The sequence below is a fragment of the Anolis sagrei genome, chromosome 2, assembly GCF_037176765.1.
Source record: "Anolis sagrei isolate rAnoSag1 chromosome 2, rAnoSag1.mat, whole genome shotgun sequence".
NCBI lineage: Eukaryota > Metazoa > Chordata > Lepidosauria > Squamata > Dactyloidae > Anolis > Anolis sagrei.
Window position 1 is genome coordinate 270,082,799 of NC_090022.1, and position 13,860 is coordinate 270,096,658.

The 13,860-nt window shown below is 36.9% G+C and overlaps 1 protein-coding gene across 2 annotated transcripts in view; it reads right to left on the reverse strand.

Moving 5' to 3' along the window:
* NDUFAF2 (NADH:ubiquinone oxidoreductase complex assembly factor 2) overlaps window positions 1-13,860 on the reverse strand; it is a 52,794-nt gene that overhangs the window by 9,685 nt on the left and 29,249 nt on the right. For both annotated transcript variants that reach the window (XM_060761531.2, XM_060761530.2), the window contains one exon: window positions 6,143-6,183. In XM_060761531.2, coding sequence (XP_060617514.1) covers window positions 6,143-6,183 — 41 coding nt within the window. The remainder of the gene's footprint in view (window positions 1-6,142; window positions 6,184-13,860) is intronic.

The following is a 13,860-nucleotide window of genomic DNA, read 5'->3' on the forward strand; positions in this document are numbered from 1 at the left end:
GAAAACAAGCTTGCTCCCTCCTCCCTGTGGCTTCCTCTCACATATTTATACATGGCTATCATATCTCCTCTCAGCCTTCTCTTCTTCAGGCTAAACATGCCCAGTTCCCTAAGCCGCTCCTCATAGGGCTTGTTCTCCAGACCCTTGATCATTTTAGTCGCCCTCCTCTGGACACATTCCAGCTTGTCAATATCTCTCTTGAATTGTGGTGCCCAGAATTGGACACAATATTCCAGATGTGGTCTAACCAAAGCAGAATAGAGGGGTAGCATTACTTCCTTAGATCTAGACACTATGCTCCTATTGATGCAGGCCAAAATCCCATTGGCTTTTTTTGCCGCCACATCACATTGTTGGCTCATGTTTAACTTGTTGTCCACGAGGACTCCAAGATCTTTTTCACACGTACTGCTCTCGAGCCAGGCGTCACCCATTCTGTATCTTTGCATTTCATTTTTTCTGCCATAACATAACAAATAAGTAGTGGAGGCTTGAGAAGGTTGCTGTTTCCAACACTTTTATTATAAATGAAAGTTAGGGTCCATCTTTTTGAAGATTTGGTAAATTTGGTGCTATATCTTTATCATTCCAATCACTTGGAAAGAGAGATTATAGACTTTTGACTTATGCTTCTAATAAAGCAGTTATGTTGGTGTATTCATGTAATCCTGCCCGACAGAAAGCCATCATCCCTATTCTATCTCAAACACTAAGATCATGCTGCCTGACTGTTATCAACATTTCACATCAGGGGAACGAAAATAGACTAAACCAGAGTATCATCTAACAAAGAAGGAAGCAGTGATGGGCAAGACTCTGCCCAAGGTTTCAGACTGTAATCTGAGGTTATGGAAAACTCTCCCAACCAGAAAAAATCCTTCTTCTTGAGAAAGTTTCAAAAAAGCATCAGCAACATTCATATGCTGTTTTTTTTTCTTACAGAGACTCAAAACAATACAATGTACAATATACAATATAAAATTATAAACTTTAAAATGAAATTAAACCTAGTTCTATCTAAAAATGAATAATTAAAACCATTAGAAGCATAAAAATCCATTTAAAATACATTTAATACCACACAACCCTGATTCAGTCTTTAATAAAACTTTCTTCTTTAAAAGCATCATGGTGCATGGCCATCCAATCCTGTATAGGGAGATTCTAAGTTCTTCCCCATTCAGCCCACCTTTAAGAAAACAACACAACACAGAAAATTGTTTTGATTTAGTTGACCAAAGACTGGAAAACTGTGTGAAGAATACAAGAAGTATCCTAGCAACCATGCAGTCTGGTGCACGGAGGAGTTTTGGTGTGATTTTGTTTTTTTCTAAATAATGCAATGAAATTTATAAAAGTCATTTATTTGGGAAATGAATAAGGGAAAGAGAGGGGATAATAACAGAAGATATCACACATAGAAAATTCCAAATAGAAGTTTTTAAAGGCAATCTGGCTTAACTAGATTTCAGAGAATGTACACTGGGATTCCAAACTTGGTGTAAAGGCCCTCCACATTCCCAGAGATAATTTTATTTTGCAAAGCCACCCATCGTTACCTGCGGATTCAAACTGCCGACCTTCCAATCGGCAAATTCTGCTGCTTAGCAGTTTGACCTGCTGCACTACAGCTGCCCATAATAACATGTTAGGATACTGCAATAGGTACACTTTTGAAAAGGCACTTTCCCCTCTCCATGAGTGCCTTTAAAAATGGCAACGACACCTGCGATATTAGAAAGTGCCTGCTTTGAAGGCAATAAAGTGTTTTCAAAATCTTCTACTTGATTAAGTAATGACTTCCTTTTAATTATTTTTTAAATTATTAATTGAATCAAATAAAATGTTTGAATTTGTCCCAAAGGTTAACTGAATGTAAAAAGCAGGCAGGCAAAGTCAAGCCTTATTCAAACATATCATCAAGCAAATATTTCTAAATCATGTCACAATTTGGTAATGGGGAATAGGAATACTATGAAAATGAATCTTCAGGACTGAAGTTAGTTTTCATCATGCCATTCCTTGAAATAAATAATATTTTTATAATCAAATGAAGAAAGTGAAGGACGGAGAATATGAAATGTGGTAACAAAACATAACGTAATTTTCAGTATAATTATTCTCTTCTGGGGTGGAGGGGGGAGAATAATTGAAACTTTATGCTTATTACTGCTCACTAAAGTACATTTTCCTCCCTTGACAAGGAGGCTGTCAAAACAGATAATTATGGAAATGCTAGAAATAGTTTGAAAGAAGACAGGAGCTGTCACAAAAAGTTTCTTCTTTTTAACATTTCACCTTGTATCCAACTGTGCAATTCAGAAGCCATTTCATTTTTATTACTGCACAGCAAACACACAGTGCATTAGAAATGAAAAGCAGTTATTTACCACATTCTTTATTCTAAGTCACTTTCAGACTTTCCCATCCATACAAATGAATTGTTTTATTAAGCATTTTTTTTATAAAAGTGAACTATTTTCTCTCTCAAAGAACCAAGATTTCTTTTATTAAAGTACCTTTACAAGAATTGAACTCACTGAATGGCATTTGGCTTATTCCTATGAGAAAACACAGAACCTAACTGAATATTATAAAGAAACATATCCCAAAAAATCCTGTTGCTTATGATGGAGTGGGGCAATCTAAAACAGAAATATGGAAGGGGAGGTGCTAAACTTCTTACCTGCCTGCCACTTTCCCAACCCAAATCATGTCTCCCTGCTATTTTCTAAGAATTAAATGCAATCTTGGAATCCCATGGGCAAACTGGAATATGTCCAGAGAAGGGGCTGCAGTGGTGCAACAGATTAAACCACTGAGCTGCTGAACTTACTGACTGGAGAGTTGGCAGTTCAAATCCACAGGATGGGGTGAGCTCCTGCTGTTAGCCCCTGTTCCTGCCAACCTAGCAGTTCGAAAACCTGCAAATGTGAGTAGATTAATAGGTACCACCTCAGCGGGAAGGTAAACAACACTCCATGCAGTCATGCCGGCCACATGACCTAGGAGGTGTCTATGGACAACGCAGGCTCTTCGGATTTGAAATGGAGATGAGCACCACCTCCAGAGATGGAGATGAGCAACACCCGCCCCCCTCCCCCACCAGAGCAAGAGATGAAGGGGAAGGCTTTACCATTATTTGTGTAAATGTGTTTCATTGTTTTGAGGCATTGAATGTTTGCCTTGTGTCTGTATATGTCTGTATATGCTGGAATCTGCCCTGAGTCCCCTTGAGGAGATAGGGTTGAATACAAATAAAGTGTGATTATCATCATCATTATTGTGACCAAAATGATCTGGAAACCAAGCCCTATAGAAGTGACTTAAGAAGCTGGGCACGTTTTGCCTAGAGAAGAGAAAGTTAAGATCGAATGTTTAAATATCTGGATGTGACATTGAGGAAGGGACAAGCTTGTTTCTGTTGGTCTAGACTAGAAACAATGTATCCAAACTGCAAGAAAAGAGATTCCATCTAAATATGACGAAGAACATCCTTATGGTAAGAGATGTTTGACACTGGAATATGCTGCCTCTGAGTTTAGTGGAGTCTCCTCTGGAGGTTTTTAAGCAGAGGATGAATGGCCATCTCTCAGGAGTGCTTTGAGTGTGTGTTCTTGTATGATAGGGGTCTGACTGTATGGTCCTTGGGGTCTCTATGGTTCTATAATGCTGAGATGATCAGGAAAATGGTTCTAGATACACAGGGCATCTGTGTTTTGTTATTATTTGTTATTTATTTAAAACATTTGTATTCTGCCCTTCTCACCCTGAAGGGGACTCAGGGCAGAGCACAACATATATAGGGCAAACATTCAATGTCAGAACATAAAATAAACTATAAATATACATAAACACTAAAATCAATTATCTCCATTTTAAAATCAATTGTTTAAAACCGTCTCAGATCAGCCATATCAGATTCAGTCAGCAGGGTACAATTTCCTATTGTTGCCTTATTGCACTATCCCAAAGGCTTGGTCCCATGGCCAAGTTTTAACCATCTTTCTGGAGGACAGGAGGGAGGTGGCTGGTCTAATTTAGTCAAGGAAGTAGTTCCATAGCCAAGGGGCAATAACTGAGAAGGCCCTCTCTCTCATCCCCACCAATCACGCCTGTGACGATGGTGGGACCGGAAGATCTTAATCTCCGCTGCGGTTCAAAGAGAGAGATGCATTCGGATATGTAAACTGGGCCAGGGCCATTTAGGGCTTTATAGGCCAAAGCCAGCACTTTGAATAGTGCTTGGTAGCAAACTGGCAGCCGGTGGAGCTGACACAACATGGGAGTTGTGTGTGCTCCCTGTATGCCGGCCCCAGTTATTAACCTGGCTGCCTCTCACTGGACTATTTGAAACTTCTGAGGCTGTCTGTCTACCCTAGAATCCCTACCAAAACAATAGAATGCAATTTGGCTGAGAGTTTTTACAAAGTGCTTTGGGATCTGGGAGCCGCTTTGAGCCTCCTTGTGGAGAGAAAAAGCAGGGAATAATAACAATCACCATCATCTTCATCTTCACCATCTAATTAGGAATGAAACCCTAATGTTACAAGTTAGTACAAGATCCAACATGAAACACAAGCAGTGTAATTTTCAATAACCTCCCCTGTCCCCCACAGGAAAATAAGGAGATGAGTCTTTGTCTACTTGGAGAGAAAGAGAGAGATGAGAGAAATAGACAGGAAGATTTGCTATATAACAACTTCAGCATGAAATATGGTCAAAACCATTCCCCAGTTCAAAAGCTGTCAAAGAACATTTACCATATCAACACTGTTGTCAGAAGCTGTCTAATACAGAAACCAAATCAATCTATCTTGGGAGTGATTTCAGATAAATACGATGCCCTTGGAATAATGTGGAGAAACAGAAAACCTGCCACATATCAAACCATATGCTAAGAAAGAAAGGAATTGTTATTTTACTTGAGATAGCTTTAATTTAGAACAATTACTCATTATTTAAATATAGCATGTGTTATGTACAATACAATACACAACAATGAGAAAAACAGGTGTATTTACCTAACTGTCAGCACACTGTCATCTGTGAGGCCACAAAGCTTTTCAGGACTAATTCACCTGTCCAAGGGAAGAGCCACTTTAAAGGTCTAGAAAAGGAAACCAGGGGAATCCTAGTAAGATTCCCCCAAAATCAGACAGAAAATGCAGGGACTTAGATATTTTCATATCCAGCCTTACAGGGTCAGAAAGAGTTCTAGAAGCCCTGTAGTGTTTGTTTTTATTGCAAGAAAATAGCATTGGGGTGACAGGTGTGGACAGGAAAAGCAGACAGTAGGAGCAGAATGAGGAGATGAAGCCAAACCTGTGCTTGCACCAGGAAAACAGACAGATGAATCTTACTCCACATATCTAAAGGCTTATCTGGGTTTGAGGTCTTGTTCTAATTCTTTTTCCCGCTAGATCAAACAATGCTTTCATCATATATTTGTGAATGCATTCATTTTTTCTGTTTAATTCCAACTGAAACAATTTACAAACAGCGTGTCAAGGCTGTGAAAAGCGTGTTTCATTAGCACTATGAAATATTAATGCAATTTCCTTTGCTGTCCTGGAAAATATATTGGCAACTGGTTTGGACAACAGTACCTTAATGGCAGCTATCATAAGAGGGTGGCTATTATAGTTTTATTTCCAGAATATTTCTTACACTGATTGCCGGAATGTCCAATCTCCTTTTAAAATGATTAAACAAACAACAAGGCTATCATTTATCCCATTGTGCTGGGCAATTTAAATTTAAAGTGAATTTTCAAATAATGCTCTGGCTAGAAATACAATTCTCCTTTCTACCAGTGAATTAAATATTCTCAAGAAAGTTTATATAAACAAACAGATGTATTTAAAACAGAGTTCAAAGAACTACTTTCTGACCAAAGTCATTGGTTGTTGTTGTTGTTGTTATGTTTATTTATACCCCGCTTTATTTCTTCTGAAGGAGATTCAAAGCGACTTACATTAAATGTATGACCACAAAATTTCAAATATATAAATATGCAAACATTAAAACAGATTTAAATATAACAGGATTAAAATTTCACAGTTAAAATCCATTGAAACACATTCAAAGCTAAAAATCACTTTGCTTAAGAGTCAACATGAAAGCAGACGAAGTCTCTTACTTCAATTGTAGGTGGATCATTCCTTTTTTTCCGAATCCAAGCTGCAAAGACATTTTTAATAAGTCAGCATTTTTGGACATCTCAAATTTGCATCAGTAATATTTATTTAGAAATATGACATGAATTTACAATAAAAAAAATTCAAGGTTGAAAAAAGAAAGGAAAAATGAATTGAAACCATTTCAGCATTGGGATTACAAAGCAGACAACAAAAACAGTAAACAAGAAGGCAATTGTTTTAAAAAATTACTCTTGCTTTCATGAAAACATAATCAAGTGAATGGTGCTGGGGAAGGGGATATTGCATGTGTCCACTGAACTTGTACTGCCAATGAGAAAAAGCCAGCAAGTGCAACCACAGTGAAGTATCTCTGACAAGGTGGAAATTTACAGCCTAGAAGTAGCTTACAAACTTACAGTCACAAAACAATGAGCAAGAGTGATCAAAGCCATGCCCTTAGTGCTGTTGGCAAAAAAAAAAAAATGTTTTACAAATGGCAAGTGATTCCAAGGCAAGATTACAGAGTGTCAATAGAAAGACATGGACCTAATCCTAACCAGTCATGTTATTTCCGAAAAGTATGCCTTTACCTTTCCATGTGTTATTATATTAATATTATATTATATAATATATAATTACATAATTATATATAAAGAAGAGGAAGCAGGTTTGTTTTCTGCTGCCCTGGAAATAAGGACTTGGACCATTGGGTTCAAATTACAGGAAAGGAGATTCCACCTGAACATTAGGAAGATCTTCCTGACTGTAAGAGCTGTTCAGCAGTGGAACAGAAGCTGGATGGCCATCTGTCGGGGGTGCTTTGATTGTGCTTTTCCTGCATGGCAGGGGGATGGACTAGATGGCCCATGTGGTCTCTTCCAACTCTATTATCATATGATTCTATACTGATGTGGGAAGACTTTGTCACACTGATCACAGTTATAGTCAAGGCTAAAACAATAGCGATATGTTCAATTACTGCACATATAATGAATTAGACAATTATGTCCTTAAACGAAAGTTCCTTTTCAGTGATTGACATGTTCCTTAAACATCTGCCTTTCTCTTCATTGTTCTCCTCTGACGTTGCAGTGTAGCCACATCCATTTGAAAATCTGCTGATCCAAACTGCACATCAAATAAACCTAAGCAAAACAATTAAGCAAGCCCTACTCTTATTACAACTGTAATTCCCTCCCCACATTTAGCATTGCTATAATAACTCCTATCTACAAAATGAAACAACAATTAATTACCATATTTACTTGAGTCTAATGTGCCATTGAATCTAATGTGCACCTCAGTTTTCAAAACCATGAAACCAAAAAAGTATTTGCTGTCAAATGTAATGCACAGTGGCAAAAGGTGCATTCACTCTTTGTAATTTGGCCCCAAAGGGTGCACATTACAGTTGAAGCCTGCTTAGAATTCCTTCTTTCAAAACAAAAGCTTTAGAACCCCAAAGCTTTCAGCAATGGAAAAGAAAATCTTGGGATGCATCTCTGCTGCATCTCTGCTTGGTTCAATGCTATGGAATCATAGGGGCTGTATTTTTGCCTCACCAAATTACAAATCTCCAGATTGCACAGCATTGAACCATGGCAATTAAATTTGACATGATGTCCCTCAAATAGGTGTTCCAGGTGTTCCTGAAGCAGCATCTCCTTTTGCTTTCGCTCAGGACTAAGAATACTGTATTATGTGAATCTAATGCACACCCTAATTTTAGCGAAATAATTCAGCTAGTAGATAGGGGAGTTATAATACAAGTCTAACAACAAAAGAAGTGCAACTAAACAGTATTATAAAATTGTATTTCCCATCCAACCTAATACAACTTAAGAAAGGCTTGGTGCCATTGTGAAAAAACTATGAAGTCAGGGATGAGTATCGGACCCTACCCCAATTTCTTCACATATCAACTTTATTGTTTTCTTGATGTCTTTAAACCTCAATTTCCAGGAAACAGTTGTTTCATGGTGGCTTTATAGCTAGGATATGAAACAATATTTCTCCATTGGTTCATGCTAAATCATTGTTTCAGGTTCAGAGATAATTAGACACTGTGGCTAAGAGAGAAGCACTGGATCTGGAGCAATTGGGAAGATGTCTTTACAGGGAATAGTGCACAGTCTGATGCTCGGTTCTGGTTTAATAAGCGTGGGTTATCTTGTGTTGATTGCATCTGAACAGGTTCTCAAACCAAGAAAGTTAGGAATTGTGGGAGTTGAAATCCAAAACACCTGGAGGGCCGAAGTTTGCCCATGCCTGATTTAAAAGCAACCAAGAGCGGTCAGATGAAGATTCCTTGAAGACTATATCAGGACTGAGGCACCTCTGCTGGCAATGACTTCTCTATAATTCCTATAACTACATCTGCTGGTGACAATAATATTCAGCATCATCTCCATAAAGTGACATAACTAAGCCATCATACAATCTGGTTTTCATATTAGACACAAAACCTGAGAGATAAAGCGGATGCATTTTTATTATTTGTTTCTCTAATATCCGCACATTTATACCCCTCTCAGCCAGTTCTGAGCCACCATAAAAGATAGCTAATGCAATTTTATACTTATTTTCCTAAGCCTTCTGGGAATGGCAGTTTATGACAGGAATTTCCAGGATTATTTATCTTCCATTAGAGCCTATCTCTACATAACTGAAGAGAGGAGGTTTATTATGTTCAATTCCAGTTTTCCACTCCAGATTGCTTTGGAACAGTCTCAGTACTGTTCCAAATTACAGTTCCTATATATCTATATATTTATTTGTGCTGGTCAGTGGCCGTAACAACGTTTTGTTTGTATATATTTATTTATTTTCAAATCAAATGCTGAGATTTTAACATTCATTCCACAAAACTATTCCTTTATTTCATCCAATCTCACATCCAAAACAGCAGGACTTGATTGCTGTTTAGAAAAATTGTTGTTGCCATGAAAGCAGGCAAAAACCTTAGAAATCATTATAGTTTGTTCTTGAAGCTCAAAAATGTAGTGAGGGCACACTAATTTTAAAGAAGCGTTTGCATGTTCCATTCCAAAGAAATGTACTTTCATGTAGATTCCTTCAAAGCAGCTTATATGTGGAACAGTACAAAAGGAAAAGAAAACATACATATACATGGATGGAGTCCAACTTTACCAGATTCTCCTCAAAGCCTTTGTAAATCCACTGACTGACTGCAATTCAAATTGCCTAATTACATAGTCATCATTAATTATATAAATACAGCTCTATCTACAGTCTGTGCTTGTGATAACGCTACATTTGTCTGAGTGGAATTTAGCAAGATAAACTGGACATTTCATACCTTGAGACCTTGGCATTCTTTCATCAGTGCTCATTTGCATCCTCATTAGTATGCATGAGATTTTCATTGAACTTTAAGACTCCTACTGGCATATAACGCATTGTAATGAGCGTAAAAGTGAGCATGCAAATTAAAACTACCATTAATCACTAAATGTTACCCATTAAAAGAGAGAGGGAGAAGGAGGGAACCATGCCGGCTAGAATAGGCAAACTGTAAAATGCAGCAGGAGAGACGCAAATCCTAAATCTCCACAGACATTGAAAAATTACTTTTCATGAGGACCACTGACATGTGTCGAAGAGTTAAATGACCAGATACAAACTGTAACTAGATACCTGTGACTATTTATAAGAAAAATGAGGGAAAGGTTATCTGTGGTCCACATCCTCCAGATAATGCCCGTGGCAAAGGAAATTGCTTCCTTCCTTAAAAGGGAAACTTTACAGAACAAAAATGTTACCTACATGTACTAGACAATTTAAGTATTTTACTAATTGTACTTCTAATTATATTGTTGGTTTGAACATAGGACACTTTCATTCAAACTTCTGTCCTGTCACAAAGCTTACCACATGGGGACTAAGAGAAAAATCAGAGAATCATCTTTAATCTATATTTTAATTATGCTGTTCAGGCTCATCCTCATGTAAGCCACACTGAGTCCCTTTGGGGAGGTGGAGGCAGGGTACAAAAACAAAGTAGTAGTAGTAGTAGTATTAGTAGTAGTAGTTGTAGTTATTATTATCTGGGAACAATAGAAATAAGAGAAGACCCATGTCCTAAACTCTTAGGACACAGGCAAACAATCTAAATGCAGTTGGCCCTCTATATCCATGGACTCTGGAAATAATACATTTTTAATTGAAAATTTTTAAAAAGATAATCGAAAGCAAATTTTGAAAGTAAAGACTTTCTGTACATATTTCAGATTTCAATATTAATGTCAAAAATACATAGTGTGATTTTACATAGGATTTGTGCTACATTAGAACAGTAAAGGCAAATATCACTTAAGTAAAATAAACATTAAATATTAAATAATAAAAAATAAAATAAGGTGTAAACACTAAACTAATCTGAGAATCTGCTACTGCAACACATCCAATGAAGTAGTTTAAAACCAATATATATATAAGACTAAGTATTTTCCAGTCTGCTTGGACTACATGAAGCTCATTTCAGAAGTATGTTTAAGAACTGGTCCAAGAGTCCAGAAGAGCCTTGACTCCCAATGTGACCATCATCTCACTTTCTTTACTAGTAAACTTGTACCCAGTATGCTTTATTATGCCAATTGTTTGCCTTAGAAAGTTGAGCAAATAGTTTATCATTTTACTACACTGTGGTATTAATATGGGACCTGACCATCCATAAATTCTGGTATCTACTGGGGATCCTGAAACCAACCCACAGAAGATAAGAAGGGCACACTGCATGTTTTGTAGGCTTGTGGCTGGCTCCCTTTTTCTCTCTCTAGTTCAGTGGTTCTCAACTTTTTTTGGACCATTTGATGAGGGACCACTTTGACCAGGGACCAAATCAGTTTTTGGTCAACTTTAGATTTGGTTTGGGGTGCTACTTCAGAAAATTACATTGGATAGACCACATCAGCTCTAGTTTCTGATACAGAACATATGCCATGGTCTGTGACAGGGAAGGAGTGGCAGGTGGCATAAAAGGAGCAGAAATAAAATAAAGTAAATAAATGGAAAGAAGGTTTGCAGACCAGATTTTTGTCCTCGCAGCCCACAGCCCACAAGTTAAGAACCACTGCTCTAGTTTAAGAGATAATTTGAGAGAATGTGTGTCATAAATAACCACTAGATGTAGTGGTTTGAGTGTTCGACTAGGATTCTAGGACACCAGGTTTCAAATCTCTGCTTGGCCATGGAAACCCAATAGGTAGCCTTGGGCAATTCATACTCCTAGCCTTAGAGGAAGGTAATGACAAAGCCCCTCTAAACCAATCTTGCCAAGAAAGAAGCTGGCAGTCACCAAAATAAATCTTTCTATGCACTAGCAGCACAGCAATATAATACTATTGTTTTTATACTAATCAGTCCTAATACAAGAAAAGAAGAAGGGGTGGTTTGATATATAGTTGCATTGGGGATTCAATGGACAAAGTGAAGAAAAATATTAAGCTACATAAAACAAGGGAAAACACAGGCTTCTAAAGAAGATTTTTAAGATCAGTTCAAGGGTATTGTGGTTTTTAATTCAGGGAATGTTGCGGGTGGGATTGGAGGAATATGAGTTTTAAATGCCATTTTAGTATATCTACTGTATTTTAGTTTTGACCACATTGCTACTATTTAATTGATTTTAAATTGCTTTTTAACTGTATTGTACCTTGTAAACTTGCCTAGAGTGTTAGCCACCTTGAGTTCCCACATGGAGAAACGCAGGGTCTTAATAAGCTGGTAGTAGTAGTAGTAGTAGTAGTAGTAGTAATGCACCAGAAGCACATTGTCAGTAGTTCATGCTGACAAAGGAATGAGCCAGTGCATCCACTACCACATGTAGCTTGTAGGTCGAAGTGGTCAACATATGGCCAACTAGCAGGGAGCAATCCACATTTTGCAGGTTGGGTTGTTGTAGGTTTTTTGGGCTATATGGCCATGTTCTAGAAGCATTCTCTCCTGATGTTTCGCCTGCATCTATGGCAAGCATCCTCAGAGGTTGTGAGGTTTTTTTTGCAGGGCTTCCACTTTCAGAAGTGCATGATTTTTTAAAAAGACTGAACTGCAACACTAATGGTCAACTTTAGTGGGAGGTAATTAGACTTTCCAAAAAATTACACTTGTGATACAACTCCCACAATCTCCCAAAGGCCTTGCCTGCTGTGGAATTCTGGGGGTTATAAAAGAGGTCTTCTTCCAAGTTCTACCCAATTCTAACATAGTATCACACTAATTGACCCTGATGCAAAAAACATCTGTGCAGCAAATGTGTCTGTATCTGTTGTGTGGGCATCTCTGTATGAAGTGTGTGTTCATCCCACCTACCCTCTCATTCCAAATTAAAGGTTGACTTATGAAAAAACCAATTTGTTGCATATTCATTGTAAAAATAATAGTTTATTACACTAATAACAGAATACACTACTACAAACACAAAAATACTTCTTAAAATGATTCCAATCCTCCCCATATTTTTTTTTAAAAAATGATATTTTTTTGAATAGACAAACATTCTTCATTACATTTTTAAACATTATAGTCATGGTATCATCTTCAAAATCATCACATGCTATTTCAGTCCCCAGGTCAGATGTATACAATGATGTCTAGGATTGGAAAATGATGAAATCCCACATGATCACGCAGGAAGATAAGTAATAATTTTGACTGGAATCATTAGAAGGACTGGTATATGCTCTGGGATCAGAGTGAAGAGAGGGGCCAGGAAGACAGTTCCACCTTGTCTCCTGCACTGCAGATAATATAATAATATAATATAATATAATATAATATAATATAATATAATATAATATAATATAATATAATATAATATATACACATATAATATTGATAATATTATACTGTAATACAATATAACACTTACAATAATAAAATGCTATTATAATTATATATTTTATATTACATGTAATATTACTAATAATATTACAGTATAATAGTATAGTACAATATAGTAATATATAATACTAATATTGTGCTATGGTAATAATATAATATATTGTATTTACATATTACTTGTAAGCTGCTCTGAGTCCCCTTCGGGGTGAGAAAGGTGACATATAAATGTTGCAAATAAATAAATAATAAATAAATATAGTGTTTTGAACATCAAAAAAAGTTATATACCTTGTAACAAAATTAAAACCCACTTCTTTCCCTTGTTATGGAAACAACACAAATAAAAAGGGATTGTAGTTGTCATTTTCAATAATCCACTCAGCAGCTCAAACGTTAGCTGAAAAATCTAGTTAATGTTGTTCTTTGCATTTAAGCACCTACATTCTCCCCTGCTCTGTGTGTCATAAACAAGAATACACTGTACACCTCTCCTGCCCAAATAATGGATAGGGAAACAAAGCAGTCTGAATATTTTGTCCTCATTCCCTGAAAGGAAGTGTGCTTAAAGAGAGAAAGAGACGATTGCCTATTCAAAATGCTTTTAATTTCCCTCTCTACACAAATCCTTCCAATTCAGTGCAACTATAATCACAAAGAAAAAATGTTATGGTAATTATAAGGGTGAGCAAGTGCTATGTTAAAAATGCAAATGCAGCTAATAAAAGTGTGCCTTGCCACACATGGTTTATTTTCTGTGTTGGAAAGCCAAATAAGCTGTGTAGATGTACAAAGACTTTCCCCTTTCAATAAACCATCAGAAAAAGGATTTCTTTGTCAACAGTGGTGTCTTGTTATT